The 27863-nt window shown below is 51.7% G+C and overlaps 10 protein-coding genes across 10 annotated transcripts; 5 read left to right on the forward strand and 5 right to left on the reverse strand.

Annotated features, from left to right (window-relative positions):
• Positions 1-1909: 1909 nt before the first annotated feature.
• BJX68DRAFT_271035 (uncharacterized protein) lies at positions 1910-2637 on the reverse strand (the record flags this gene model as incomplete). Its single annotated transcript, XM_071046861.1, has 3 exons — positions 1910-2067; positions 2143-2424; positions 2484-2637. The coding sequence occupies 3 exons, from the start codon at positions 2635-2637 to the stop codon at positions 1910-1912; spliced, it is 594 nt and encodes a 197-aa protein (XP_070894649.1).
• Positions 2638-6418: 3781 nt separating this feature from the next.
• Positions 6419-7175, forward strand: BJX68DRAFT_169910 (GFA family protein). Its single transcript, XM_071037036.1, has 3 exons — positions 6419-6590; positions 6684-6810; positions 6881-7175. The coding sequence occupies exons 1-3, from the start codon at positions 6470-6472 to the stop codon at positions 7059-7061; spliced, it is 429 nt and encodes a 142-aa protein (XP_070894650.1). The 5' UTR covers positions 6419-6469; the 3' UTR covers positions 7062-7175.
• Positions 7176-7852: 677 nt separating this feature from the next.
• On the reverse strand, positions 7853-10275 carry BJX68DRAFT_258019 (putative MFS peptide transporter; the record flags this gene model as incomplete). The annotated part of the gene is made up of 6 exons (XM_071043455.1): positions 7853-7894; positions 8055-8402; positions 8486-9091; positions 9139-9398; positions 9458-9933; positions 10154-10275. 6 exons carry the CDS (start codon positions 10273-10275, stop codon positions 7853-7855), a joined length of 1854 nt encoding a protein of 617 aa, XP_070894651.1.
• Positions 10276-12643: 2368 nt separating this feature from the next.
• Positions 12644-15049, reverse strand: BJX68DRAFT_169926 (IQ calmodulin-binding motif protein). Its single transcript, XM_071037037.1, has 6 exons — positions 14625-15049; positions 14243-14548; positions 13680-14187; positions 13503-13634; positions 13061-13453; positions 12644-13002 (listed from the first exon to the last, which is right to left on the reverse strand). The coding sequence occupies exons 1-6, from the start codon at positions 14991-14993 to the stop codon at positions 12728-12730; spliced, it is 1983 nt and encodes a 660-aa protein (XP_070894652.1). The 5' UTR covers positions 14994-15049; the 3' UTR covers positions 12644-12727.
• Positions 15050-15390: 341 nt separating this feature from the next.
• Positions 15391-17165, reverse strand: BJX68DRAFT_278595 (general substrate transporter; the record flags this gene model as incomplete). The annotated part of the gene is made up of 5 exons (XM_071048576.1): positions 15391-15700; positions 15758-16000; positions 16048-16609; positions 16665-16862; positions 16928-17165. 5 exons carry the CDS (start codon positions 17163-17165, stop codon positions 15391-15393), a joined length of 1551 nt encoding a protein of 516 aa, XP_070894653.1.
• A 410-nt stretch (positions 17166-17575) lies between these two features.
• BJX68DRAFT_278596 (alkaline-phosphatase-like protein) lies at positions 17576-19164 on the forward strand (the record flags this gene model as incomplete). The annotated part of the gene is made up of 1 exon (XM_071048577.1): positions 17576-19164. The coding sequence occupies exon 1, from the start codon at positions 17590-17592 to the stop codon at positions 19162-19164; it is 1575 nt and encodes a 524-aa protein (XP_070894654.1). The 5' UTR covers positions 17576-17589.
• Positions 19165-19490: 326 nt separating this feature from the next.
• Positions 19491-21923, forward strand: BJX68DRAFT_169939 (Zn(II)2Cys6 transcription factor). Its single transcript, XM_071037038.1, has 2 exons — positions 19491-20662; positions 20716-21923. The coding sequence occupies exons 1-2, from the start codon at positions 19539-19541 to the stop codon at positions 21650-21652; spliced, it is 2061 nt and encodes a 686-aa protein (XP_070894655.1). The 5' UTR covers positions 19491-19538; the 3' UTR covers positions 21653-21923.
• A 9-nt stretch (positions 21924-21932) lies between these two features.
• On the reverse strand, positions 21933-22875 carry BJX68DRAFT_278598 (uncharacterized protein; the record flags this gene model as incomplete). The annotated part of the gene is made up of 2 exons (XM_071048578.1): positions 21933-22725; positions 22841-22875. The coding sequence occupies 2 exons, from the start codon at positions 22873-22875 to the stop codon at positions 21933-21935; spliced, it is 828 nt and encodes a 275-aa protein (XP_070894656.1).
• A 410-nt stretch (positions 22876-23285) lies between these two features.
• BJX68DRAFT_245211 (SDR family NAD(P)-dependent oxidoreductase) lies at positions 23286-24650 on the forward strand. The gene is made up of 2 exons (XM_071041463.1): positions 23286-23680; positions 23755-24650. The coding sequence occupies exons 1-2, from the start codon at positions 23327-23329 to the stop codon at positions 24307-24309; spliced, it is 909 nt and encodes a 302-aa protein (XP_070894657.1). The 5' UTR covers positions 23286-23326; the 3' UTR covers positions 24310-24650.
• Positions 24651-26014: 1364 nt separating this feature from the next.
• BJX68DRAFT_169951 (S8 family peptidase) lies at positions 26015-27670 on the forward strand. The gene is made up of 4 exons (XM_071037039.1): positions 26015-26471; positions 26530-26977; positions 27035-27123; positions 27179-27670. The coding sequence occupies exons 1-4, from the start codon at positions 26151-26153 to the stop codon at positions 27533-27535; spliced, it is 1215 nt and encodes a 404-aa protein (XP_070894658.1). The 5' UTR covers positions 26015-26150; the 3' UTR covers positions 27536-27670.
• Positions 27671-27863: the final 193 nt, after the last annotated feature.

Here is a 27863-nt window from a genome sequence, read left to right on the forward strand (position 1 = left end):
TGAAAGATCTAGACCCAAAGCAACTTGAACCATGTGATCCACGAATACGAGGACAAATAATCAGCCCAGCCCATTCCACGCCAACCTTAACGCAACCTCTTCCCAACCATCTATCTCCTGAACCCACAGAAAAACCAAGATGCCTTCTCAGGTAACCCAAGTAAGCATAATAGTCCTCAGCGACAGCTGCTGTTCTCGAGGCAGCTTCGTCATTCAGGTACAGAAACAAGCACCTTGGCCAACCCTCCCCTCAACCACACCACGCAATATTAATCCCACCGCTAGTACTGCCAAAACACCTGGGCCGACCTCCGCGGCTACGGCCCCTGCGCCTGGGACACCTGTCGGAAACAGGCGGTGATAGACAAGAGGGCGCACATGCTCGTCTTCGAGGACGAGGTACCATACTTCATCGACGACGAGACGTACTTTAATTCGCGCAACTTGAATCCGCCGGATGGGTATATCTTGCTTTATGATGCGACGAGTCGGGAGTCGTTTGAGTTTATCGAGAGGGCGGTTGGTGTGATTGTTGAGGGGATTCGAAAGGGACCGCCGATTGCGGGGGAGAGGAACCTGGGGGGAAAGGGGGGCATTGCTAAGGATGGAAAGCCGAAGACGCGCGTCAAGGGAGGGCCCGACTCCGTGGTAGTGCGAAAGGGTTCGAAGGAGGATAAAGTTCAGCATGCTGACAGTAATGGTGTTTCGAAAACATCACTATTCCCATGGACTCGCAAAGACCGATCCGGGAAACGGGGAGGAACGCCTGCAAGCACATTCACCTGCTTCCCCCAACTCCCCACTGAACTCCAACTCGCCGTCCTCCGCGCGTGCCTCACCTCTACAAGCCCCGTGATTGAGGATGCTCCGCACCTGGTAGGAATAAACATCGGCATCCTCCGCGTGAACAAATTCTTCCATTTTGAAGGGACAAAGATATACCAAACTCAGAACCACTTTCTACCCCGTCGACCCATCTATCTCGTGGCTGATACTACCTGGGTAGGGATTGAGGGACGGGCGAGGGTCGTCTCGGTGGATGAGGGGAGGGAGCTTGCGGATCGGCATGGCTGTGTACATTTCGAGTCGTCGTCGAGGAAGTTGGAGCCTGTGCAGGAGGTTGTGGATGGACTTGTTCGGGATGTTGTGGCTAGGAGAGTGGAACAGGGGCTTGAGGATGCCTTGTCGGGTTCTACTCCTCGTGGGAAGTCGTTGAGGAAATCTGTGGCGCAGAAAGTGTCGAGGCTGTTTGATTAGAGGGCAAGGCCATTGTTACTATGCTCACTTTCAGCACCTTTATACTTTAAGGATGCCGATTACATTGGATACACATCCATCTGCAAACTGTTGGCATCCCTCATCGCTCGTCCATAAATCTGGATGGATAGAAGCTACTCTACGTCGGTATTGGTCAGCCTGAATCTTTGGGCCTACCGCTCTCTCTTCTCTTGGAAATGTCACTCGACCATTGTTCAGGAGGCGGTTGCCTCGTAATCAAACTTTTCATAAATTTGGCTGCTTTGGAAAGATTGGAAAGCATTGGGAATCTGCAGGATAGTTCGGAGAAAACAAAATATAGTTGAATTTCTAGTATAGAGACAGAGAATGCCTTTCCACACATACCCTTACTGACGCTATCTTTCAGCTTAGAATAATTAAACATTATTTACTATCAACAATATCAACAGTGAATCGCAGAAAAGCTATAGTTAACAAGTAGACCCTCAGCTTTCTGCACAGGCTGTGGTCGAAGCATAAAGAAGAATATAGTCATGCCTATGGATCAGGATTAATGCAGAAAAGGAACAAAAGCTGACCCCGCAGAGTGATGGGATGTGTGAGAGCTTTGAACAAGGCTCCATGTCCTCTATGTGGTTGGTTGAGGACATTTTCTCCGCAGAGTCAAGCCTCAAGCAGGGGCACAAGAGCCAGAGACTTGAGTCTGAGGAGGACCAACATCAACTGTCTGCGCCCCACTGACCATGGTAACGCTATGGTCGATGCCGTCAAAGGTGCATGCCACACCAGCAGTGTTCGACATGATATGCGAGATGCTGAGGGGATTGCCTGATAGCAATTCTGGTCAGCACGGCCTCAAACCCGAAAGCACAATCTACAACCGAATGAAATGAGGATACATACTAATTTGAACGCTGGCTCCATCAATTGGAAATGACTGTGTAAACTGGGCATTCGCAGCTCCGAGGAAGGTGATCAGCACTTCGTCACCAACAGGGCCAGGCTGGACTGGAGGACTCGGGGGGGTTGACCCGACTTGGCAGGAACCCTGGACTTGAGTCTGGGGAGGGCCGACATCCACAGTTTCCGCCCCAGTCACAGTAGTGGTTCCGTGGTCGACGCCAGTAAAGGTACAGGCGATGCCGGGGACACTCGAGGCGATATGGGAGATGCTGAGCGGGTTCGCTGTCTTTCGTCAGTATGACCCTGTAGTACGTCGCTACATATGGCTTGGGTATATTTACTGATTTGCACGATGGACCCGTCTGTTGGGAAGTCTTGGGTGAATTGAGCATCGCCAGCACCAATGAAGGTAATTTGCGCTGTGTTCTGCCTTGTAGCAAGGCTCAGGGCACCAGGGAGTATGGCAATAAAAGAGGCGGCTGAAGTAAGTCTCATGATGAAGTGTGTAGTAAGTAGAGATGGTGAAGTAGATGTTAGAGTACAGATGACTCCAGAAAAAAGAGGATTTGGTTGGAGTCGTAGGGGTCTTTTATAGATTTCTTCTCTCCAACTCGCAGATAATCTCAAGGTACAGCCTCCCCTATTTTTAGCAGAAAATATACAAGAATAGATGCCCAATAGCATCACGTATTTGTCTCGTCATGCTCTGGGTTATATTTTCCTCAAGCCCTGAGACGCTAATATTAGCCTGTTCAGTGCAGGGTATGATATCACCACTCTCACGACACGAGGCTGACCCATGGTATAAAACCACCTAAACCCAACATATACACCCAACGCAACCAATCAGAATTAATTCCATGATTCTCATACTCCCATGACCCTGTGGTGGAGTGGATAAACATAACCGATTCGCGATGTTCTTGAACCAAGCCACCGAAGGTCTATAGCATGAGGTCCAGCTCCAGCCCCTGCGGTATTGGGTAATCGGAATCCGATCGGCCATGGAGTGAGATTGTCTTGTAATTGATTTGCTTGAAAGAGTCATCACAACATCATTAGATCCACTACCCAGGCAAAGTGTTGTTCTCGTGCCATGGCAAATTCTGTGGAGATTATCTGTGGTCCGGGGAGCGAGAGACGTATCGAAGACAATCCAAGGAACTACTAGCAACCCTGGATAACTAACATGGCCATCATTACTCCATAGCATACCGGAAGAGGTCGTTGTGCTAGGCCACCTTTACTAACGCCTCCACCTCCTCTACCATACAGGCAACAAGAAATGAAAGAAAAATATGTAGCCGCGGATATAGGCAATCATTAAGTGCATGGTAAAGACCTCCAAGTCTGAAAAGCATGGCTAGACACGTCATGTATATCCTACTATAGGTAGGCGCGCCAATCGCCACTTTTTTAAGAGAACTAATGTTGTACAAAAGCTACGTCTGTCGGGATCAAATACGGGCCTTGTGCGCATCATACTTGCCACCGTCAACCTGAAGATCAAGTGGAAAGGTTCTCTCATCTAGTAAGGTCTAAACTCGAGGTGCAGCACTACACCTTCTGACAGTAAGTTACTGAATACTAGGTAATACCAGCTAGACCACTTGGTGTATATCACTATACTACCAACAATATGGAAGATAACATAACATAAAAAGGAGCGTATGAGTCAGGTACTATATATCCGCGTGTCTCTCGAAAGAAAAAAAAGCCAAAAGAAAACAGCATCTCGAGCAGTCAATCCACTAGAAAACGCTCCCCAGTCCTCTTCAGCAGCTCAGGGCTTACCACCAGGACTTAGTGAGTAAACGGCACAGCACGCTTACACTCCCCCGCCTCCTTCCTCGAGCTCGAAACAAACTTATACTGCCCAACAACCTCGCCATTGCTATCCTTCTTGGGCGTGCACGCCTGTCCACTCTCATCAGACCCACCATCACACCCAGAAAGCGTTCCGCGAACACACGTCATCGTCGGCGACCAGGCAATGTACCCCGTCTGGCCCTCAAGCACCTGGAAAGTATACGAGAGAGTCGAGGGGGCCGACTCCTCAACGTCGATGCCCACAGTCGCGGAGATAATGCCCCATGGGTCGCCGATGCTGCTGGAGAACGAGGTTGTGGGGCTGCTCTCGACAGTCGTGGAGATTTGGACGTCTGCGGGGCCCGTGACGGGGTTGGAGACGGAGTGCGAGGGGCCCGTGATTTCGTACTGGTCGTCCTTGGAGAAGGAGGAGCAGTCGCGCTGGATGAGCCTGGGTTCGGCGGCCGTTCCCTGGACTTTGTCGCCCGCGCCTCCGCAGTCGCCGCAGCAGTAGCTGAAGCTCAGGGTGGTGGTCCAGGCTTGGCTAAAGAGCTGTTAGCCACCCGAGTTGGATTTATCCATGGGGGAGCCTACCGAGTGCAGATCGCATTACTGTACCGGCCCACAATACAGTAGCCCCGCAACCAGCTCCAGAGCCGATAATGTACTGGCATCCGGATCCAGGCTGTGGAATGTCCAAGTAGGCAATGTTGCCTCCAGCGGGATTCAGCTCGTAAGCTCTAAGCCACAGATAGGTAATTAGATAAAATCGTCACCAAAATATTTGGAATGAGGTTTTCTTACTTGTTATCAAGCTCGTCTGCCTGAATAATGAGGCAGTCGGGGGAGTGAGCGGCCTCGAGGCTAAGAGGGCAATCCCCGGCGCAGCTCGCATCGGTGGATTGTTGTGGGCGTCTTATTCGCCTCAGAAATTGCGGGGCTACAGATATTTGTTCGGAGCATCACACTAGGTTTTTCAGCTCAGCTCGAACCCCATGGAGTGCAGGCTTTATACAAGGCACGATTAGTCAGGTCTTATTCGGACTAATCACAGAGCGCTTAGCGTTTCTGATACTTTCCCCAACTGCTACCCCCCATCTTCTACGCCAAAACTTCTGAAGGTATGAACGCTCGCGTTCCCCCGAATGTGTTCTTCGCACAACCCAATGATGCATTCCAACGCTCTAGAGCACCTTTAACAGGGCTGATGGATGGTAATGTGATTAATATTGCATACGCACTACACTATATGATATTTTGGCAGCGCAGCACCCTCAAACTCGAATTGGAAGCTCCTTATGGGGTAGTGGGGCAGTTATATGGGGGCCCGCGGACATTATTCCGCAAACTACACGGAGCAGCCAGTAAGCGGCGTTGGCTACCTCATCCCCGAGTTTACCATCAATTATCAGTCCGCCTGTATATATAATCCACGGTTCTCTGAGCATATTGTCGTCCAGTCCACTACGTAAATTGATTTGAGGGCTGCCAGGCTCCAAGGCATAGCAATGAGTCTTAGCTCGATGGAGGAAACGCTGGTCAACTCAACAAGATAGCAAATCTCGTCCCCTATTGCAAACTCTCAAGGAAAAGTGCTCAGGCAACCCTAAAACCCCCGTCGAGAACATGCTTAGTCAGCATCGGAGCCCTAGGTCTTTCCTAATCGAGAACTCACCGTAGTCTAAGGTTCCGCACTGGACTTGTAGTAGCCCAGGGAACCAAATGCTCTATCGTAGCTCTTGTTATACCAGTATACTGTTATACTAGTACTAGCATCAAGCATCAGCTGACTGCACTGTTCCAACAGCCTTGGCATCCGTAAGTATAGATTGACATTCTCGCCTCACATACAGTAGCGCATGAGTGACTCGGGTTCAACCTTCAAAAATTCCCAGTAACCAGGTTCCGAGGTACGCTTGCTGCCAGGATTCTAGCATCACATGACCGCTAACACTAGTTCAATAACCTGGGTGCCTCATATGGCGTGTTGGAAATGGAAGATATCTGGAACACTCCAAGCGGCTTACCAATTCACCCGATTCCAGTACTCTCCGTGGGGATGTGGTGGCACAATGGCACACGGCACCCATGATGGGTCTGTCAGTCGTAGAGTCAGAAGGCGACAAGCTTCGACCGCCGGTTCGGCGTTGGCCTACTCCCATGGCAGAACTATACCTTGCTTATCCCGTAGCCGAAGAAAAGGCGCTGCAATATACGACTTGGGTCTTTCACTGCTCTGATATGCTCGCTTCTGTGGCAATCGACGTGCGGCTGGGGCAAAACATACCCAATCCAGTGCCGATGTACAGCCGGCTGGATATAGTGATTAGTATTCATCAACCCACAAATGGGGCAGCACATGAGCATGAACGGCTGAATACCGCTCTACTTGTTCCGGCTTCAGCTCCTGTGGTAAGTTTCTTCTGCCTTAAATCTACCTTTTCATCTACATTGTCTTTCTACGACAGTGCAATCTACCACCCTAACAGCCAACCACCAGCAACAACAACAAAACACCATGGAATCCAAAGCATCCTGCAACTGCGGGGCAGTCACGTTAACTCTGCAATACGACGATGCCAATCAACTGAGTTCTATCCTCTGTCATTGTGTCAACTGTGCCAAGTCAAGCGGCTCGGGTACGTACTACTCAACCTCAGGGTCAAGGCCAAGACCAACGTCTCGCCTGCGATGAAAGCTGCAATGTCTAACCTAATAACTCGGTTACACAGTCGGTGCCAACTACATCATTGTTCCTCGAACCGCCGTCTCCGTCGACGGAGACCTGACAACGTACGTGGATCGAAAGTGTGAATCTGGTCTTCCGCTTGAAAGGAAGTTCTGTGGGGCTTGTGGGAGGTTGGTTTCCCTATTCTATCTCCGAAAGCTGTTAACAGCACAATGATTGGGCTAACAAGAGTTTATCCAGTCCTGTCATGGCATACTCGGCAAAACTCGGCGATGCACTTTGCAGTAAGTACTCCGCCGTGGCTGGCACAAATACTTGGGTGTTCCGAGATATGCGACTAAGCCAGGCATCTCATTTAAAACAGTTGTCCGAACAACAATGGTCTCGATCCCGGTCAAACCCGCTGCCCACACGTACCTGAGGGATGCACCAGAGTGGATGCCGCGCGTGGACGGAACTGCAGGGTTCAGGGGAGCGTTCGGCGGGGAGACAATGTGATAGGCTGAGAGTATAGGGCGATGTACAAGATTCGATGTTTGGGTTTTGATGACCATGGTCGGATACGGTACGGGATGTGCGATTTCGTTCGATGACTGCAAGAACTACTAGGGTCACTAAGTATACACGAATCGCACCTGAATGTTTGAAGTCGTCCGACTGGAGTTATATGACTCCCGGCGCCGCGAGCAAGACACTGCATTCTAGTACATACCGACTCTATACAGGTCTTCAGAACACGGCATGATGTCTGACATGTACCTACAAATAAAGGGTATTTTGGTGGTCACATGTGATCTTGGTCTTGATCCGCACCTCTTGCGCAGACAGAACCAGGTGGATTTGGAAGCTCCTTCATCGAGGATTGACCACCGTCGACAGATTCTCCCCACATTTCTGGCAGCCGCGACAACATATCCAAGCTCTTTCCCCTTGAGATCTGGATGATCATAATTGACATTGTAAGCTGCCTTGGGATCGGTCGATTGTACGCCCGCAGCTAACCATCCATCAAACCGCAAGCTGCGGTGCAATGCATGGGCAACGCTTCAGTCACTGAAATCTCTCATGTGGTACAGAATCACCTTTTGTATATCGCTTATCTGCCTGTTCTTTTCCACCCAATATAGTCTTGACTTAGCGCACTGCAGCGTGTATTTCGGCCAAACCGAGTATAGTAGAATTATGACTTCCGGTTTGATTCAAAACTCTCTATTATGGTCTTCGGGGCTTTTGCTTCCTCCTTTCATACACTTTCTAGTACTACCGCCAACCAACCAAAAGATACGCCTGGCATCAAACTACAGCCACCCACCACCTTCCGGGCCCCTCATACCTTGCGCTCAACCCCCAACTCCTCACTCCCCTCATCCAACGGCCTAACCCCCGCGCCAACAACCTTCTTCTCAAAATCCACCTCCTCCCCCAGCACAGGCGAGCCCTCCACCTCCTTCGCATCAGTCTGCACCACATTCTCGCTAAGCACATACTCCTCCTTGTCAATATGCCGGAACAACCAGTAGAAGATGATGGTAAGGACAAAGCCCGCGATGCTGGGCCCGCCAAAGTCCCAGGTGAGGTAGGGGTCCTTGATCACCGCGGAACACGCCAGGCCGATGGCGTAGGCGACGGCGGTATTGAGGAGGTTGATTGCGGAGACGAGGCCGCGCATGTTGGGGGGTGCGCGCGAGTAGGCGATGTGGTAGGCGGGGACGTTGATGAAGAGTTCGGAGATTCCGCCGATGGCGTAGGGGAGACCGATCCACTGTTTGGTTTATCTGTTAGGATTTGGGAACTGCATGAGGGATGGAGGAGAGGGTGGGAAGGAAAAAAAGGCCAGCCACGTACCCAGACGGTGATGGGAGCAACGAGAGAAACGCCGTTCTCGTCAACACAGGTCTCGGATGATCCGTACTTGCCGCAGGGACCGAGTTTATACGCATAGTAGTTCAGCACGGTATATCCAACACCGGCAACGGACGAAAGGAAAAGGCCCGTTGTCATGCGCGCAACAGGGCCATAATGGATCTGATACCGCCTAAGCATCGGGTAGAAGATGTGGTTGAGAAGCACCGAAAAGATGATGATGCTAAAGGGGTTAAAGTTGTTGATAACGTCGTTGGGTACGCCGTTGGTGGTGAGCATGGTCGACAGGAAACTCGCCGCATTGCCCAATCCATTGTCGTTGATAAACTGGATGGGAAAGAAGCAGAAGATGCCCGTGGCCTGGAACGTGCGGCGCACGTCCTCGACGAACTGGTCGTTCCAGCGAGTACTGACTGTCTGGCTCTGGCCCTTGGCTGCGATTACAGAGGGCTTCGCGGCGTCCCAGAAACCGTGCCGGCCGATGCGGAAGATCCCGCCGTTGCTGAGGCAGATCTTGAGGATACGGATGACGTTGGGGAGGTCGGAGCCGCCAGGAGGATGGAAGACGAGGCGCTTGCGGAGCCAGTACTGGAAACATTCAGCACAAGTGCATAAAAAAGGAGGGGATTGCTTACCAGCAGAGCAGGAAGAGGAAAGTACAACAGCAGCGGCAGGAGAAAGGCCAGCCACCACCCCACGTACTTTTCCGAGTACGCGGTGGCGACGGACATGAAGCCACCGATGTTGATAAGAAGATAGAACCAGAGCATAGCGCGCTCGGCAGTGGCTTCAGGGTCGACAATGACCTTTTCGCCGCTGGGGAGGACCTTTGTTTTGGCCTTGGTCTCGGTCATTTGGTCGAGGAGGAGCGGGGACACGTTGGGCTTGAACATGGCTAAGTCTGGTTTAGTATCGTGTGCGTCGGCTGGATGTGATCAAAGGGGAGAAGCTCACCAGCACCCACCGACAGCATATACAGTGAAATAAAGTACGGGGCCTTTGCGTTGCCATTGGCAAGCAACGAGGGCGCAGCCGAACCCACCATCAGTACGTGCGCAATACCAAACACAAGCACACCCCAGCAAATCATCTTGAAGCGACCCGTGTGCGCATCAGAAAAGTACGCAGTGACCATGGGCAGTGTATATGCCAGCATACTAAAGGACTGGTTGACGGCATTCGCCTTGACTGTGCCCATACCAAGAGCACCGGCCGTCTGCTGCGTCCCTTTTGGAGGAGCGCCGTATCCATTTCCGCCAACGGGCAAGGGGCGGTTGACAAAGTTGGAGATGATACCCGAGATACCTACATACGAGGCTCGCTCGCAGAACTCGACGGCGCAGAGGGTGTAGGCTGCGAGCGGGAGCTTGCCAGGGACGCGGCGGAGGGTCTCGAGCTCCTGCTCCGTGGGCTCATCGTCGTCGTAGTCGCTGGGCGAGCGGACGAGGTCGACGGGGGCTGTCTTCTCGGTGGCTTCTTGGGAAGCTGGGCCCGTTAGTCTGGTGTCAGGAGGGGACATGTAGGAAAATGGAGCGCACCCATTGTGGAGGTTTCTATGCAGGGTCAACTCGAGAAAGACCAGTTGCGGGACAGATCGTCGCCGTCAACAGAGGCAGACCCCAGACCCCATTAAATAGTGCACCAACGTACTAGATATCCGTCTCTGCCGAGCGAACTCCGTGCTCAACTGCTGGGTTGGGGCTGGCACATGGCGTGCTATCTACGAGATGTAACCCTACCCCGTAGTCGCCGCCCCTGATCAATGTAATCATGACTGGTCAGGCCAATCACGCCATCGACAAGCGCCGGGTAAAGTGATAAGAGATAATGGCGTTCCCAGCGACAATAAGCGGGGCCTATCATGGGGCTCCGATTTCGCATGAATCGGGCTGGTGGCGGGCGGGGCTGCAGGCAGGATGCGCTTGGCTGAGAGAAGCTCTCTAAGCATGCTTAGCGTCAAGCTTAACCCTCTAGCGCGCCTCTTGGGCCTCGTGGTTTGTCGCTTCGGCTGGAGCATGTCTCAGCACTGTGGACTGTCGGAGCGCCCCGACGTTACAACCTCGCTTTTGTGTGCTCGATGTGGCAACTCCTCCGTGATCTCGTGCCGTCGCCGTCAACTTTTTAACAAGTCACAATTTGGAATTTCCGATAGCATCCAATTGACCAATAGTAATGAGTAACGAGCCTACAGACGCCTTCCACATACATCAACGCTCCACGAGTCCACTCAGACTCAAAATAAACCAGCGATAGCAGGCGACGTCTCGATAATGTCATGCCAGAGATCGTGAATGGCCAGTTCCTCCAGGCAACTTCATCATCCTCGCTTTCCGGGTTTTCGTCTTTTTCGGCCAGATCAAACCACCACATATCGAGTATAATGACATGAGCGTTTGTAGCCCGTGTATCCACCGCTGTCCCCGTACCTGGAGGCTTCACCTCCTTGTCCACGAGGATGGCGAATCTATGGTGGACAAATCCTGTTGAATACTCTCCATACCAGGACTCTATGAGCTCTCGATGGCGTCTGACGGACTGATTGGGGACGGGCCCATCACGAACCGACAATGAAAACTAAAACGGATTGGTTATAGGTACCATGTCGTGGAAAGGGGAGGGGAAGAATGAGTGCTGCCATCCCGGCAGCTCTCCTCCTTGGTGCAATTTTCCAGCGCCGGGTCCTCGTGCACATTCTATTGCAGTTTACCCCAGATGGCCTTACCGTCTAGACCAGTGTTTGCGGAGCACACGGGTTTCTGTCTGGCGAACTCTTTCATGCGCTCGAGAAATTGTTCCGATACCGAATTATCGTCGTAGTAGCAGGCCCGGTAGATGACCAAGCCCCACGTCTAGAAGCCATGCCTGTTTAGCTCCTCAAGGACGAATGTGGCGTCTGACTTTATTGTTGTGTAAAATGAAAGCTTGACTTTGTTCTTATTGGGTTGCCAGCCCACAATATTGTCCGGGTGGTGGCATCACTTGACTTGAGCGATTTCAACCATAAATATTCGGCCGAGATACGCGATGCTGAGCCCCAAGTCAAGTAAGTATACCAGAAAAGTACTTTCAAACAGGGCTATGGCAAGCTTCGTCAGCCAGGAACTTCTAGGTAGATTACGTGGAATTATGTATATGGCTCCGTATTGGTAAGCCTGGTGTATTCGGCCGTACTATGGGTGGCAAACAAAGCATTCCGTCTGCTTCCGGAACACGTCAAATAAGCCCTAAACATATTACTACTTCATGGGTAAGATCAGGCAAGATAAGATGGGTCAGAAACTGGGAAGAATATTACCTCCCAGGCTTTTCACATGGTTCAGGCGGAGTACGTTGAGTTTCTTCTCCCTCCTTCCTTTGTATCCACCACCTGCGGCCGCCTCCCTGAGAAAAACATCTATCTACTAGTTCAAGCTGGCCACCACCGCCACCATCAAATGCTTACTACAAGATGCATCAACCCAGACGCCCGACTCGTCCTCGACGAGCTCAACCGCTTCGGCTAGCAGGCGTGGGACCTCATAATATGCCGCACATGCTACTTCACCGAGGACGCACGCTGGAGTCGGTTTCTCAAGCGCTTCGGGGAGTTTGCAAGACACAAGTTACTCAACTCGAGGTCTTTGGGGCCGGATGGGGCGGAACTCGGGGGAGATTAGCTTGGGATAGACAGGAGGGTCCAGTGCTAGAGGGTGTGGAGAAGGGGAACGTTTAGCAGTATACTCTTTGTGTCCTATATTGCTTCAATAATAATGATTACTAGACGCCATCACCAGCTCATAGAATCCGAATTCGGAAATGACCAATCGATTTTTGCCCATCCGGGCCAGCACCACCACTTTGCCATCATGGTCGACAGAGAAGCACTTGACTCTGTCCTGGCGGAACCCGGTCCGGGACTTGTCACGGCCAGAGATTCTAACGCTTATGTCATTGTTGTGATTGATATGGTCTGCTTCGACCAGGCTCACGACCACAACGAGGATGAGGAGGAGGATTAATCCTCCGAGGATTGTTCGTTTGGCTTGACTGTTGTATAACATTTCTTTCTTGCCCTACGGTAGACAACTTTTCATGGTCTTCAAGCAACCCTGTCGTGAGTCCTCCCCACATAGTTTTACTAGCGGATATAAAAGGATGTAGTGAAATCAACACTCCTCAAAAGAGGGAAAAGACATCATTTCTATCTATACATCATACTGATTGTCCATCATTAGTCATTCTACACTAAAACCCACCGGTCCCCCGCACCCTGTGCACGACTCCCACAGCCCCCTTCGCCCAACTGAAGCTCCCCGGATCAACACCTAGCGAGCCCATTGGTAGCTCTCCAGTATTGAGATCATGCCAACATCCGTCGTCAGGGCTTACAAGGCCGTACTTCGCGGTATTCTGGTTGCGGTTGAGGACGTCGAGCCAGGTGCGGCATATGAGAGGCGAATCGAGAAGAATGTTGACTTCTTGGCTGTGGTAGTAGGATTGGGTGTCGAGGTTGCCGTTTCCTAGACGTAGGTTAAATCCTTGTCATTGCAATCACAATGTGCCAGCGAGTGGGCATACCTTGGATAGCTACTTTTTCGTCAATGATCATTAGCTTGATGTGGCAGCTTCGCTTCTTGAACTTGTTGTGAATCGGTTTGGTTTGGTCTTTCGCGACGTAGTTGTATATTCGGAGTAGGGAGCGTTCCTGGTCGGTCTCGAGAGAATCGTACAGCCGGTTCGAAATCATCTCGTTTGTCCCATTTTGGAATGGGAGCAGCTCACCGGCGTCGTTGTAGCCGAGGCAGAGATAGCATGTGACAAGTATACCTCGACGCACGGCCTCGAGGAGAGGCTCAATCAGCGGCTCGGCGTTCATGTTGGGTGTCTGTATAAAGATTGAGTGTTCAGCGTGTTTGATCGCAGCGAGGAATGCTGCGTTTTGCGGAACAATCGTGCGTGTATGGTCGGGGGCTATAGGGATTAGCTTCGGACATTGTCTTGAATACATCCATAAACTTACATCCGTAAGGCTCCCTGTTCACCAAGGCCATCGGAAATGGCTCGTGCGGTATGTGGAGCACATATGGCTCCATCTCATTTATATGGTCCTCGTCGGGTGCATCGCCGATTGTCGTGGGCTGAAGTGTGTGATCTGCCATGGTCAGCTTGAACACAGCTTAGAATTGATCCGACTTACTTAAAAGACGCGAGACCGATTGGGTGCGCGATTCCCCATCGCGCGGCTTGACTAGCCCATTGACCCTCCTCGTTTCGGCCTTGACATCAACATCGTAATGCGGATCATCAATACTATGTTCGAAAAGCGTGCTTCCCTCTCCAGAAAGCTTGTCGGTTTCCATTGAGAAACTCGGGATAGGAGCAGTAGCCGCCGGTGAGTCCAGCATTAGTAAGGGTGGTTCCAGTGCCTTTCCCCAAGAGATCAGCGCAGTATCGTACAGAGAATCCACAATCGGTCCCTCGACATGAACCATCATTTCCAGGTTGTCGTTATCCTGAATATTGCTGCTCTGTAAGAGCGCAATGCGCCGGTCCACAATCATAAACTTTGCGTGGAATGTTCCAAAAATTGGCCGGTGATAGTTGATCACCTGCATATCGATATTCGGAATCTCCTCTGAAGCGGGTAACTGGACTTTGCCCGTCACGTAGCTTTTCTCTCCGACATTGAGACGATTATCCCAGACCTGCAATATCAGTTACATCTGCTCTCAATCCAAGTTCCCACGAGTGGAGACATACCTGCCTAGGATCTCCTCTATCATAGAGAATCTTGACAACAACCTTCTCTCCACGCTCACCAGCGCGTCTTGATAATTCCTTCAAGCCATTGGTAATTAACGTCGAAGCATCAGAGTAGATCCAGTAATTCGTCGCAAGAAAGACCTCCTTCTCCGCGCGGGCGATGCAGTTCGCCATGTGCCGACAGACATCCGGCAGTGGCGCAACAATCGTTAGCGGAACAACACCATTACTCCCCATGAGCGGCGGAGAAACGACTCCGCCAAGTGGGTTTTTGTCTAGCGTGCAAAGCGCATCATGGTAGATCTATGTCTCGGTTAGTCGATGCCCTGGTGGAGTCATGATCGAAAGGCGATTTGCGAAAGACAGAGATGATCTGTACCTTTAGAAACAACCTACTCGGAACCGCACCTCCCCATTTTCCACACTCCGCGGCCTTCTTCAACTCCTGGTCTTCGAGATACTCACTCTGCTCATCACTCGTAACATTGGTTTGGTCTGCTTGTTTCTCTGTCTTTCTCGTATCCTCATACAGCTCCTTGAAAACCTTATACGGCGCGCGCTTGGAATCATCCGCCAATTCCGAGCTCACGGTACGGTCGCCACGGCACAAGTTGTAGACGTTCCACGAAACCATCCTTGGTAGTTTCTGAGCGCGGTTTTTGGAAGACCGCTTCTTCAACAGACACATCAGCAGGATAGTTAGCAGAAGGATGCAGAGTACGGCATGGTCTGTTTTTGGCGAGGGCATAATATTTCTATTCCATCAGTTTGGAAGTGGGGTCGCCCGTTGGTTCTTTCCTCTGGAGTGTTGTTGTAGAAGTAAATGGGCCGGATCGAGGTGGAAACACATGACGCTGACGGCTGCCGATGACATCATCCGGCTAGGCACCAGCGTAGCCCTACAATGTAAATAGTGGTTCCAGGTTTCTTGCTCTAGACTATCCTTTGGCAATAGATGCTTAATTCCACTAAGAACATTGATAACCGGTTTTGGAGGTGGACCAGCCCTGCGAACGCGTAAAGATCAGATAATGTATACGTTTGGTTGGTGCTCAACATCCTACGTACAAAGAGGCTACAATGCATATTAATGTGACGTAGTCCAAGCTTCCTATCCGCGGACTAGTTACATCCCCGCCCTCGGCTCAGATCTTTCGCACGTGGCTGCAGGTTAAGGTCTTCGATGTGGCAGCTTCGATATCATCAAGCGGCTTGACCCCGCCGGCTCCCTCTAGCATTCCCGACGCATCCGTCTTGCCAAAGTCCCGCAGTCGGACACCATTGTTGAATAGCCAGTCGACCTGCTCCAATGTCTTGCCCTTGCATTCCGGTACGCAAAAGTAGGTGAAGACCAAGGAGAGAAGCGCAACTGCGCCGAAGATGAACCCTACCTTACTACCCAGGCCCACTTCATCGGGGAATACCAGGTATGGGACTGAGAAGTTGACGGCGAAACTATGGCCAAGATATTAGCTGCAAAAAAAAAACTGCCAAATAGTCAGCTGAACTTACTTGAAGCAGACGTTGATGGCAAACCCGAGACGAGAAGTATGGTCTCGTAGTCGTAGCGAAGTAACTTCGGTCACGACAACGTATGTCAATGGTCCCCAACCACAGGCAAAGCCACACCCAAATACGACAATCATGGCGACCACTCCTTTCATCCTAGGTGTCGTGATTGGTTCCTCGACGCCTAAACTCGCCATTGTAATGAGTCCCGCGATCAATACGCAGGAGGAAAATAGCAACAGTTTCCTAACCGCGTCAGTAAACGAAAACCATTTAGACCCACATTAACTTACCGTCTGCCAACCTTGTCGGCAATGAATAGAACACATATCATGACACCAAAACTGATGCAGCTCGACATCAAGGTAAACAGCTGAGGATTTATAATGCCCAGTGATCGGACGTAGACGCCTCCGTACTGGGACGAAAACGCCTGCCCAGTCGCCTGTTGAAAGAAGTTGACCGCCGCGACGATGAGTGTTCGCTTGAGGTTTTTGCCTTGAAAGAGTTCGACAAATCTGCCTTGTTCTGCTTCGTTCGCCAGTGCAAACTCCACCTCTTTAAGCTCGTTGGTGATCTCTTCTTGCGTGAAAGCTCCTTGGCGAAGCTTCTGTAGGCTCAACTTGGCCTCTTCCACTCTGTTTTGCTGTAGTAGCCATCTGGGAGACTCTAGTACGAAGAAAATCGAGATTGCAATGACTGTAGGGACTATATAGAAAAGACCCAGGGGTATGCGCCACGCCTTGTTGTCATCAATGCGGCTAGTTCCGTAGCACACGGCATTTATGACCACTCCTCCCAATGTCAGACTAAGTTGATACGTCCCGACAATCAACCCACGAATTGGGGCAGGAACTGTAATCAGCATTAGTGGCACAGCAATGGGCCTGGAAAATCTGGCATCTCATACCGATTTCAGATTGAAATATAGGAACCACCGATAGTTCCATGCCGACGTATACATAGTTCAGAATTCGAGCAGCCATTATTTGTTCCTTGGTATTGGACGTGACGGTCACAGTGGCCGTAGCGAGGGCGTAAACGCTCATAACGAACATGCACCAACGACGGCCGAAGCGAGCAGAGATGAAGCTTCCGACAAGGACACCTAGAGGAAGAGAACTCGTTGGCCATCTTCATTCCAAGGACTAGTGAAGAGAAAAGCCAACTTACCTGCCGCAAAACCAATATAGTTCAAGCTATTGAAAAGGGACAACCAGCGGGAGTCGAGCGCATATTTACCGGTGCCTTCGTTGTACTCGCCAAAATGTTTCGTGAAGGCATCCATGGCCTGCGTTGTTGCAAAGGCTTGGTTGTCGAAGCCATAGTTGAATGTCGACACGGCGATGACAAAAACCGAGAGAAAGAGGGTCCGGTTGAAGTACCGGGCCTCGTCGAATGTGAAGCCCATGATGGATTGTCGGTGTGATCTAAGTCGTTGATGTCTCCAAAGCCACAAGATAAGATGGACATACCAAGCGAGCCCAAACTCGGAGGTGTATAATAGGTAGTCATTGGGACCATCGGCACATTTATATGATTCTCGGAAGGGGTGAGGTGATTCGCTCCACTCAACACGCGAGAGAGGAGATGAGGAAGATAACTGGGTCAAAATCCTGGGGTAGCTAGACTAGACAGTGCTAGCCACGAGTCCCACCCCGAGATCCGGTGTTCGTCGGGGGTTTGCCGGCGCACCATCGGGTCGGCCTACGGCTGAACGCGCGGGTCGTGCCTGTGACGGGTGGAGGTGACTCCTGCTTTGCTTGAAAAGGCATCACCTCTCTCGAGGATGAGTCCAGTTCTCTTATCGACCTCATTTACCATACATCCTCCAAATGGCGTCATATTCATTGCCTCCGAAACCTCTCCCGCTGGAGGTGTCCTCGAAGAACGGCGGTAATAGGCCCAACTATGTCATCTTCATGCCAGACCAGCTGCGATACGACTCGCTAGGCTGCACTACAGATGGCAAATCTGGTATCAACACTCCCAACATTGACGCTTTTCGACAGCGCAGTTCCCTTTTCACCAACTGCTTCACTCAGGCCTCGGTCTGTTCGCAGTCAAGATGCAGCATGTTCACCGGATGCTACCCCCACGTGAGTGGCCACCGCAGTCTTGAGAATCTCATCAAACCGTGGGAGCCCAATATCTTCCGGAGCATGAAAAAAAATGGCTACCACATTGCTTGTCTGGCGCCCAGAGGCGATACGTTTGCGCCAACGGTTACCGAGTTGAGCGTCACCGAATACGGCTTCCTGGAAACGCCTGAGTTTACACCTAAGTTTGCAGGTGGCGGCAATGAGGATGCCGACAGAGACAACGTCTGGAACCGGCTTTTCTACAAGGGTCTGCGAAATGCTAACCAAGCCCTGGACTATGATGAAGCCGTTGTCCGGTCAGCCCTGAAGTGGCTCGAGTGCCCACCAGATGACAAGCCATGGGTGCTGTTCATGCCGCTTCTCTTTCCACATTGTCCATTTCAGGTGGAGGAGCCTTATTTCTCCATGTATGAACGTTCCAAGATGGCCGATGTCGTTTCAAAGCCGGAAACGAAGACCGGCTATGAGCCCCGGTATATGAAAACAATTCGAGAAAGGTACGGAACAGGCCATGCGACTGATGAGATCTGGAGGGAGATCAAGGCCACGTATTATGGGATGATCACTCGGTTAGATGACCAGTTCGGCCGCGTGTTGAAGAAGGTGGACGAGCTAGGGTTGTGGAAAGATACCGTGACCATGTTTTTCACCGATCACGGCGAGTACCTGGGAGATCATGGCCTTATCGAAAAGTGGCCATCAGGGCTGTCAGAAACTCTCGTTAGAGAGCCTTTGATCATTGGAGGAGCTGGACTTCCAGAGGGTAAAACTATCAACGCAATGACCGAGATGGTGGATCTAGTCCCGACTGTGCTCGAGCTCTCAGGTATCGGCGAGCACTTCCCTCATAATGGCAAGTCCTGGATTCCCATTCTCGTCGGCGACTTGACCGTGCATAAGCAGTACGCTTTCTCCGAGGGTGGCTTCTTGACGTCTGAGGAACCTCTGCTCGAGCAGGCGCCCTATCCATACGACATCAAAGCAGGTCTTCAGCACGAAGACACCACCCTGGTTGGCAAAGCAATTTCCCTGAGAGATGAAAGATATGCCTACATTTACCGCTTGTATGAGCCTTCAGAGCTATACGATCGAGCTGCCGACCCGCACGAAATGCATAACCTCGCGGCTGCACCCGAATACCGCGAGCTGGTAGGTAAATTAGAGAAAGAGGTTCTTCGGTGGCTGGTGGGTGGAAGTGATTTCTTGCCGTGGCAAAAAGATGATCGGTTTCCGAAGGTGGACCTGAAGAGCCCGAGGGAACAAATGGAGGAGCGTCTGAAAAGGGCTGGCCGATCACTTGAGAACTGAACTAGAACCTACAGAAGCATCATATTAGCTCGCTTGTTCGCAACAATATTTATTTCTCAGGTAATTGGCGTAAAAGTGCTCTTCCATTATTGATTCGACGTCAGTCAGATGCCACTAAGCCTGAATCAATCCCTAAAGACGAGCGAGCATCTAAAATCCACAAAATCTTGCACGAACATACCATCGAATATCGATGATGCTTATGAGCATGGTGGAGAGTGAAGAACAGGAAGGCCAACACTAACGCGGTTAGCGTGCTATCGCCATCGAGACAGCCTTTTGCGCAAACGGCCGACTTCCGCTCTACCATCCGACCCGGTCGCATCGATCCGCCGACATCCGTCATCTCCCCAGCCCGCACCAGACTTCAAACAATGGCCTCCCCTCTCGAGCATGTCGCAGGCGACAGTGCGATATTTGATGATGTCTCAAAACCTGGATCTGACGGCAATTTCCAGGTGATGAGAACACTCCCAGCCTGCAACCAATGTCGACTCCGAAAGGTCAAATGTGACCGTCTCCAGCCTGTGTGCAATGCTTGTGTTCGGCTCCATCTGAATTGCTCTTATGCCACACGTTCGGCCAGCCCTATCTTTGAAAATAGGCGGGCCTTGGACTTTACGGAGGCTGGGCTGAAAAGAAAGAGAACTCGGCTAGCTTGCGGAAACTGCCGAGCGACAAAAACGAAATGTTCCGGGACGAGCCCCTGTGAGAGATGCCAATCGAAAGGCCTGGCTTGCGACCTGGGCACCAGCATAGCTCCGCCAAGTGGAAATGACGGTGCTATAGGCATACCGACGCCTAAAACTGTGGCCAGTAGTGCAACCACCATGTCAGGCTGGCCCTTGGACAAGACAGCAACAAGGGGTTTCATCGATGCCTATTTCAACGCAACGAACACGGCCACTCCGGTTTTTCTGCACAAACCGACGGTCCTTGCTGACTGGAGCAAGGATGTTCTCAACTCAAGCCTGCTTGAATGCATAGTGGCGATCGGGCTTTTCACGAGCGGCTCCCGACCGGAGGGGCAGGCGATGGCTCGGGCATGGCTTCAGAAAGTACAAGAGGATGTCTTGAAACGGATAGGACAACAATCGGTATCACATTTGATGGTCCTGGTGTTGTTACTGCGGTTTCGATACCAAGTCGGCGATTCCGCTGATGCATGGAGCCTCCTGGCTCTTGCCGCTCGATCGGCTTTCACCATGCGACTGAACTATGAGCGTGATGGACTAGACCCACTCGTTCAAGAGTCGCATAGGCGGCTTGTCTGGGTTATTTACCAGCTAGACCGGCTGTTTTCTGGGGGTATCGAAGATCTGAAAGTCTGTCCGGTAGAGAGAATGCATATTCGTTTGCCCTGCGACGAACGGAGCTTTGAGCTGGGAATCGCTTCCAAGGCTGGCTTCCTCGGCGATGCTGCTAAAGAGCTCGGGCCCTATATGCACCCTCATGCCTTTCAGCTTGCGCTTTTAGCCACCAGAGACAGAATCCTAAGGTAAGGTTTGTCGAAGTACTGTGATATGCCGGAATTAAGCTGATCACGACCAGATACACAAAAGACGTGCGGAGAAGCGGCAAAAGTCCGGCTGAGAGCCAATCGGAGATGAGAACTCTTCAAGCTGAGCTAGACGTGTTTGAGCAGAATCTCCCGCCTGAGCTTAAGCTCACTCCGCAAAGGCTGGTGGTCGTTGGCCATTCTCGCGAGGCTAGTACTTATGCGGCGCTCCATTCACTGTGGATGATGTGCCATTGTGATTTGTACCGCTTCTGTGTGCCCGGGATCCGCGAGTCAGTGTCCAAGGATGCGTTGGCCATCACACCATCCGATTTCATCGAGTATTGTCAGAGGGAATGTTTGAGTAAAGCCATTCAGCTTTGCGAGTTATGGTCCCATCTGTATCAGCTTGAATCCAGCGAATGTCTTGGCAACGAGTCGCTGCCTGTTTGCATTTACCAGGTGGCTCAGATCTTGCATCACTTGCCACGCTTATTGCCAGAAAGTGGTAACAACTGCATCGCTTCCCTGAAAAAGAAACTCACAGAGGCAATCCAATTGGCCTCCCCATTAGCACAGCTATATGGTAACACAATCAAGTGTCTGAGAGATGCGGAGCGATTGATTGACGCCCTGGGTCGCGAGTCCATGTTGCAATCGTCACCGGAACACAGTACAGTAGAAGGTATGGAGGTTGCTGAGCAGCACCTAGCGTCGCGACACTCATTTCTACCCCGCTTGTATAGGCATCAAGAGTCCAGTGAGAGAGGCGTGTATCGGGCGGAAGGAGAGGATCGCTCGGATGGGGGTTTGCGTAACGCAGAGATGGCAGCACCGTCGTATCCTGGCACAGAGGACAACCTGCTGGACCGTGAGAAGAGGGTACAGCAGGAGGCTGAGCAAGGACTTTCTGACATGTTCTTCTGGGATCCATTCAACATGCAGTTGAATGGGTATTATGATCCAGATCTTGATTTTCCGTTCGTTTGACTGTTGTTGTTGCCAATGTTGAAAGAGAATGGGGTGTTACTTGAACGCGGCGTGAGAGAAGAAGGTTCATAGTCCAGGCTGTCCAGGCTGTCCAGTCAACATGTGACTCCCTTACCTCCAGGTCCCAACTCGATAGCGACTCCCGAGGTCACTTTAATCACATCCCCAGTTGTGTTACTCGAGCATACCATTGTCTTCATCCAGGCACCAGAGAGCATCCATTGGTCATATCATTTTGGCATCAAACGACACAATCATTTTCTTCCTAACCGCATACTATTTATGTTTTCTTGGTCATTTTCTCATACGTCTCTCCATATGCTGCATACGACTTGTCCACGAAACCCGAAGCTATCCCGGGAGCAACCATCTCCTCCGCGCCCTCCAGTTTCCGCGAGACCTCATCCCTGAACTCTTCGATGCTCATAACATTCGAACTGTTTCTCTTCTTGTTGTCGTTAGGGTCTTCCCGCTCCCGATGCAAGTCCGTCTCCACACTTATTGGTGCGATTTCAATTACCTTGATCTCCTCTGCTAGTCCCGCCCACGCGATCTGCGTCCGCAGATTCACGCTCCAAAAGTGCAACCACGCCTTGGTCCCGTTGTAAACTAGATTGATGATGACAGAGAATGGTACAAAGCCGAGGATCGATGAGACGTTGATGATGGCTGCTTTGGGTTTCCCCTTGAAGTGCTCGAGCAGCGAGAGGGCGAGGTGCATCGGACCCTGGATGTTGATGTCGATCTCTTGGTCTGCCTTCTGGAGGAACTCTGATGTTGGAGTCTTGAAGATCTCTAGTGGTCGTTGCACGCCCGCGTTGTTGATGAGGCAGTCCCGCTCCGGGTGCTCGGTCGTTACCCATAAGATGAAAGCGGGGATAGAGGCCGTGTTACCTCTGTCGAGGATATAGTAGTCTGCTGCTCCAATCTCATGCGCTGTCGTCTGCAAGTTTGATTCTGTGCGGCCGGCTATGATCACCTTGATTCCCTTGGAGATCAGGTACGAGGAAAGTGCTTTGCCGATGCCGCCACCACCCCCGCTTACAAGGGCGCAGGTGAATGGAGGCTGGAGGCTGACATTGTCATGAAGATGCCGGAGCTATGGCCTCTAGGTCCGTGCTGAAGTTTTGTTTTCGGCTCCCGATTCCTGAGCGCGTTTAGTACTTCGCCCACTCGCCTGGTCAGTACCTTGGGGAAAGGACTTGAAAGCTTGTATCCATCATGATGTCACACAGACAACTCAGGGGGAGCTCGCATATAGGCTTCATAGCGAATTATCCCGCAGTCGACCTTTCAAGCCCTGGAGCCTGGGAATACTTTTTCATCCTCTATAGTGTCAATGGTGACCTGTGGTGTTTCATCCTTTCGTAGCTTCTGGCTGTACGGAGTAGTTTGCGAGAGTACCCACAATGTACGGATATTATAGATCGTATTAGGCTGGGATTCGCATTCGGGGTGATTCCGATTCCCCGACACAAAGATGACTCTGGGAAACGGCATATCGGCGGCGACTTTCAATTATGCTCCTAAATAGAACATACTGCAGTGTGCTTACACCTTAACTCCGCTATTTCCGCATCCCCGCAGCTACAAAGCGGGAGCTTGGGCTGCCCCTCGCTCCTCGTCAAAACAGCTCGATTCCAAGCTCACAGTTAGCTTACGCTTCATTTCACGATGGCCGCCGTTCTTCAAAGTCAGAAGACTGCTCTTATTACGGGCGCAGCATCGGGAATTGGGTTTGCAGTCGCTAAACTCTGTCGGAGTCGTGGCATGCACCTCGCCCTTCTTGATGTGGACGAAGCCAACCTTGCCAAAGCAAAGGAAGTTCTAGCGTCGACGGACTCCTCTTCCTCTCTCAAGACCGAAGCCTATAATATCGATGTCGGCGACAAGTCGCAATGGGATAACGTGGCGAGCCATGTCCGGTTGACGTTCCCAACGGTCGATCTCGTCCTCTTAAACGCGGCGCGGGGAACCAAACCGAAAGACTCTAACCCGTGGGTTGACAACGCTGAATACTGGAGAACGGTAGGAGGCCACTTGAGCATACCGCAGTACTTATTAGATCTTGGCGTTTGGCTAATATGAAATATGACTGCCAGATTTTTGACACAAACGTCTTCGGCCCCATCAATGGCATCAGCGCTCTCCTCCCCCTCCTCAAAAACGACACATCGCCCAAATCAATCGTCATAACTGGCTCTAAGCAGGGAATCACCAACCCTCCTGGTGCCCGGAACCCCGCTTACAACGCCTCCAAGGGTGCAATCAAGATTCTCGCAGAGCACCTCGCCCACGACCTTCGGTCTGACCCGGCAACCGCGCATATCTCGGCTCATATGCTTGTTCCTGGCTGGACGTTCACTGGCCTCTCGGGTAACGTCGGGCCAACGTCCGAGAGCGAGGTGCAGAAGCCGCAGGGTGCCTGGCTATCTAGCCAGGTGGCAGATGAGTTGGAGAAGGCGCTGCAGCGAGGGTCGTTCTACATCATCTGTCCGGATGACGAGACGGACCGGGCGCTAGACAAGGCTAGGATGCAGTGGGGGGTGGACGATATCATTGAGGATAGGCCAGCGCTGTCGCGGTGGGAGAACGGCTGGAAGGCGAAGGCTGAAAATGCCATCCAAGAAGATGCCGAGAGACGACGGGGCACTTGAGCAATGCAGCATACTGTTCGCTTAGGGCTAGAGACACTTGTATTGTATGGTCCATTGCTCCGGGTCTCGTCGGATGATCGTCAAGGTAATTAATTCGGCCGGGGCGGAGCAGCAGGCCCGCCGAGATTAAGCGTGGGACTTTTCCTCGAACCGTGCAAACGCCGTCTTGGGTAGCTTTGAGAGCAAACACAGTGTTTGATCTAAATTCGCAGTCGATTCGCACCGATAATATCCGAAATATCATTGGTAGACCCTATCAACCCATTTAATTTGAGCTAAACCTCACTTGGGTGGTAGCTGGTTCCTGGTGAGGCTAAGGCATCGCCAAGCGGCGGGGATCCGAAGATCTGCAGAGCCAGAATCCTTCTTCCTCCCCTCCTTCTTCACTCTCTAACTCCAAATCTCGCATTTCCCCAGCGACGCTCATCCAGATCGATCGTCCACCATGATATTGCCCGATCATTACCCTTTAAGGCTGCTCTCACCGCATAGGCCACTGCAGCGCTCAACCCTCAACTACGTGATAACAGTGCGCTCCCAGGGGTGAGAACTCCCTGTTAATGGCGACATTCGCGCCAAGATCTAAAATCTCGCCGGAGGTCCCCGTGGTGGATACAAGGTTGCATGCAGTTCAAGAGTTCGGCTATCTTTTGACCGTCGAAGGCATCTGCTCTTGGCTCCCTGCTTGCGTGATTGGTCGTGTCCCGTCATTTGCTGGCCGCTATCTGTTGGCGTTTTTTGTCCTCCGCGTGCTGAGCTGACCCCTGACCATCCTGGCCACACGACCTATTAATCAATCAACAGCAGCGTGCTGACAGGGGCATGGTGCAGGTAAAGATAAGCATCAGGCCGAGACAAAAACTCTGGAGATACCCATGCTAACAGTCAATTATGTATCTCAGGAGATATCAGGAGACCCCTTCCAGGCACATGCGAGTTTCGTGTCGTACCATAGACTTGTCACCCTCAGAGGCTCAGGAGGTCTTATCACTGGAATCGCCAGGCTATGCACAAACATGTTCCGTTGAGTAGATGGGCTGGGCTTGGGGTTGTTCTAAGCGCTTTAGCCTCGGCGCTATCCTAGTGATCTGCACGTTCTCTGGGGGCTTGCAACTCTGCATAGGAAAAAGCTCCGTCCACACCGGCTTGTTCTAGAAATATTCCGGCAAGCCTCCATTGCTCCAGACCCACTCATCCCTGAGGAAACAAAATGCGGGCAGCAGTGCACGTCGCGTGAAGGTGCCAAGCTCATTTAGAAGGTCACACTGAAGACATCAGGACGAATCACAAAACCTTCCCGCCTTCTGAGCTCTCTCGCACGACATTAGCATCGGCTGGGCAATCATCGAGTGTACCACCTTCCTGATATGGATGCATGGCAGTGACAATCGGAACCGGGGGGGGACGCTGCTTAGAAGCGCCTGGGTGGAAAGAAACTGGGATAGTGGTAGGCGATCCCACGCTGCGATAAAAATCCAGCGGTTTGTCATCGCCCGATGACCCAGTCATCTTTAGGCTTTTGGACTATGGGGTGGCCGTTGTATTCAGTTGCGTGCTCTATCGGCATCCATCCCATTGATAACGATCTCTCCGATGGAGCACAATAACTCAGCCGTCTAGAGATGCAATGTCACCCTGTGAGTTTCAAATACTTGCAAATCCTTGTCATTCGTGATGGAGGATATTAATGACGCAGAGTTGGAGATGGTGGTGGAGTGCACTCAAAACTTATAAGAGACCCGATGCCCGTCGTTCCTTCCTCGACCAGCACAACAGCAACACTCTTCAAGCAATCTCCTCCAGGCTAGCCTTGATCTTCGGGATCTCTTCAAGAACCCATCATGCATTCCTTCAAGCGCACCATCCTCCTCCTTGGGGCCCTTCTTCCTGCCGTCTTTGGCGCTCCCGTCGAACCTCGTCGCGCCGCTGAGAAGATCCCTGGAAAGTACATTGTCACCTTCAAGCCCGGCCTTGGAGCTGAGCAGATAGATACTCACGTCACCTGGGCTTCAAATGTCCACAAGCGCAACCTCGAGCGCCGTGATCTTTCTGACCGCGACTCATACGCCGGGATCGAGAAGAACTACAAGATCAATAAGTATGCGGCCTATTACGGCTCTTTCGACGATGCCACCATCGAGGAGATCCGGAAGAGCGAAGACGTTTGTGGCCTGATAATTCTCAATTGAACGCGGGGGCACATTGCTGACAATCGCGCAGGTCGCTTACGTGGAAGAGGACCAAATTTGGTATATTGACGCCCTGACCACCCAGAGCGGCGCTCCCTGGGGTCTCGGATCCATTTCCCACAGAGGTCAGCAGAGTACCAACTACATCTATGACACCAACGGCGCCGGCGCAGACACTTACGCATACGTCGTGGACACTGGTATCAATGTTGACCACCAGGAATTCGGCGGACGCGCCAGCCTCGCATACAACGCTGCAGGCGGCCAGCATGTCGACAGTGTCGGACACGGCACCCACGTCGCTGGAACCATTGGCGGCACAACCTACGGTGTCGCCAAGCAGGCGAACCTCCTCTCTGTGAAAGTCTTCCGCGGTGAATCAAGCAGCACCTCGATTATTCTTGACGGTTTCAACTGGGCTGCCAACGACATTGTCAGCAAGGGCCGCACCGGCAAGGCCGCTATCAACCTGAGCTTGGGTAAGTGTCAGCTCGTTTCTGAGTATAAGGAAAATAGGTTCTGACTGTTAGAGATAGGTGGTGGATACTCCAACTCTTTCAACCAGGCTATTGACAATGCATTTGACGCCGGTGTTCTCTCTGTTGTGGCGGCTGGCAATGACAACGTAAGTTCTCGTCTATTCTCCATGCCACGGCGCGCCTAATGAGATCTTTTGCTAGGCCGATGCTTCCAACACCAGCCCCGCTTCCGCGGAAAACGCTCTTACCGTCGCAGCTAGCAACCGCGCCAACTCCCGTGCCTCTTTCTCCAATTATGGCGATGTAGTCGACATCTTTGCTCCTGGTGAGAACATCCTCTCTGCCTGGATTGGCTCCTCCACCGCGACCAACACCATCTCGGGAACATCTATGGCCACTCCCCACATTGTCGGCTTGTCTCTCTACTTGTTCGCTCTCGAGGGACTATCCTCCCCTGCGGAAGTGACTGCCCGTATCAAGGAGCTGGCCACCCCCGGTGTTCTCACCAACGTTGCCGGCAGCCCTAACGCTCTTGCGTACAACGGCAACGCTGAATAAACGACGCCTCTACCTAAGTAGGGCTCTATCTGGATAGACCATGATTTGGACGAAGACAAGGCAGGACGGCAGGAGGATAGAATGATGGACAGGATAGCATGATGGTTACGAATGCACATATTTTTACCTTCTATATATAAGCGTTCATGCGTAGATCAGCCTACACTGGTACTAAGTCACCGGGATTCATCCATTCCTCTCCCTGCGCTTATCAGCGACCTACAAAAGGACAGCAAATCCTCTCAGTGATATCAAGCACCGACTGATTGACAGGGAATGACGTCGTCACGTTTCCTCACATGATGCGTTTTTCGACGTGGGCGAGGAA

This window comes from Aspergillus pseudodeflectus, assembly GCF_044049435.1.
Source record: "Aspergillus pseudodeflectus strain CBS 756.74 chromosome Unknown BJX68scaffold_56, whole genome shotgun sequence".
Classification (NCBI taxonomy): domain Eukaryota; kingdom Fungi; phylum Ascomycota; class Eurotiomycetes; order Eurotiales; family Aspergillaceae; genus Aspergillus; species Aspergillus pseudodeflectus.

Bases quoted from the DNA above. Each gene is read 5' to 3' on its own strand.
- BJX68DRAFT_169926 (XM_071037037.1), bottom strand. From the start codon at position 14,993: ATGCCCTCGCCAAAAACAGACCATGCCGTACTCTGCATCCTTCTGCTA. The intron at 14,549-14,624 runs GTACAGATCATC...ACCGAGACATAG, and splicing joins CGAGTAGGTTGTTTCTAAAG to ATCTACCATGATGCGCTTTG. The intron at 13,454-13,502 runs GTAAGTTTATGG...TAATCCCTATAG, and splicing joins GAACAGGGAGCCTTACGGAT to CCCCCGACCATACACGCACG.
- BJX68DRAFT_169951 (XM_071037039.1), top strand. From the start codon at position 26,151: ATGCATTCCTTCAAGCGCACCATCCTCCTCCTTGGGGCCCTTCTTCCT. The intron at 26,978-27,034 runs GTAAGTGTCAGC...TGTTAGAGATAG, and splicing joins CGCTATCAACCTGAGCTTGG to GTGGTGGATACTCCAACTCT. The intron at 27,124-27,178 runs GTAAGTTCTCGT...ATCTTTTGCTAG, and splicing joins TGGCGGCTGGCAATGACAAC to GCCGATGCTTCCAACACCAG.
- BJX68DRAFT_169939 (XM_071037038.1), top strand. From the start codon at position 19,539: ATGGCCTCCCCTCTCGAGCATGTCGCAGGCGACAGTGCGATATTTGAT. The intron at 20,663-20,715 runs GTAAGGTTTGTC...GATCACGACCAG, and splicing joins ACCAGAGACAGAATCCTAAG to ATACACAAAAGACGTGCGGA.
- BJX68DRAFT_169910 (XM_071037036.1), top strand. From the start codon at position 6,470: ATGGAATCCAAAGCATCCTGCAACTGCGGGGCAGTCACGTTAACTCTG. The intron at 6,591-6,683 runs GTACGTACTACT...TCGGTTACACAG, and splicing joins TGCCAAGTCAAGCGGCTCGG to TCGGTGCCAACTACATCATT. The intron at 6,811-6,880 runs GTTGGTTTCCCT...GAGTTTATCCAG, and splicing joins TTCTGTGGGGCTTGTGGGAG to TCCTGTCATGGCATACTCGG.
- BJX68DRAFT_245211 (XM_071041463.1), top strand. From the start codon at position 23,327: ATGGCCGCCGTTCTTCAAAGTCAGAAGACTGCTCTTATTACGGGCGCA. The intron at 23,681-23,754 runs GTAGGAGGCCAC...TATGACTGCCAG, and splicing joins ACGCTGAATACTGGAGAACG to ATTTTTGACACAAACGTCTT.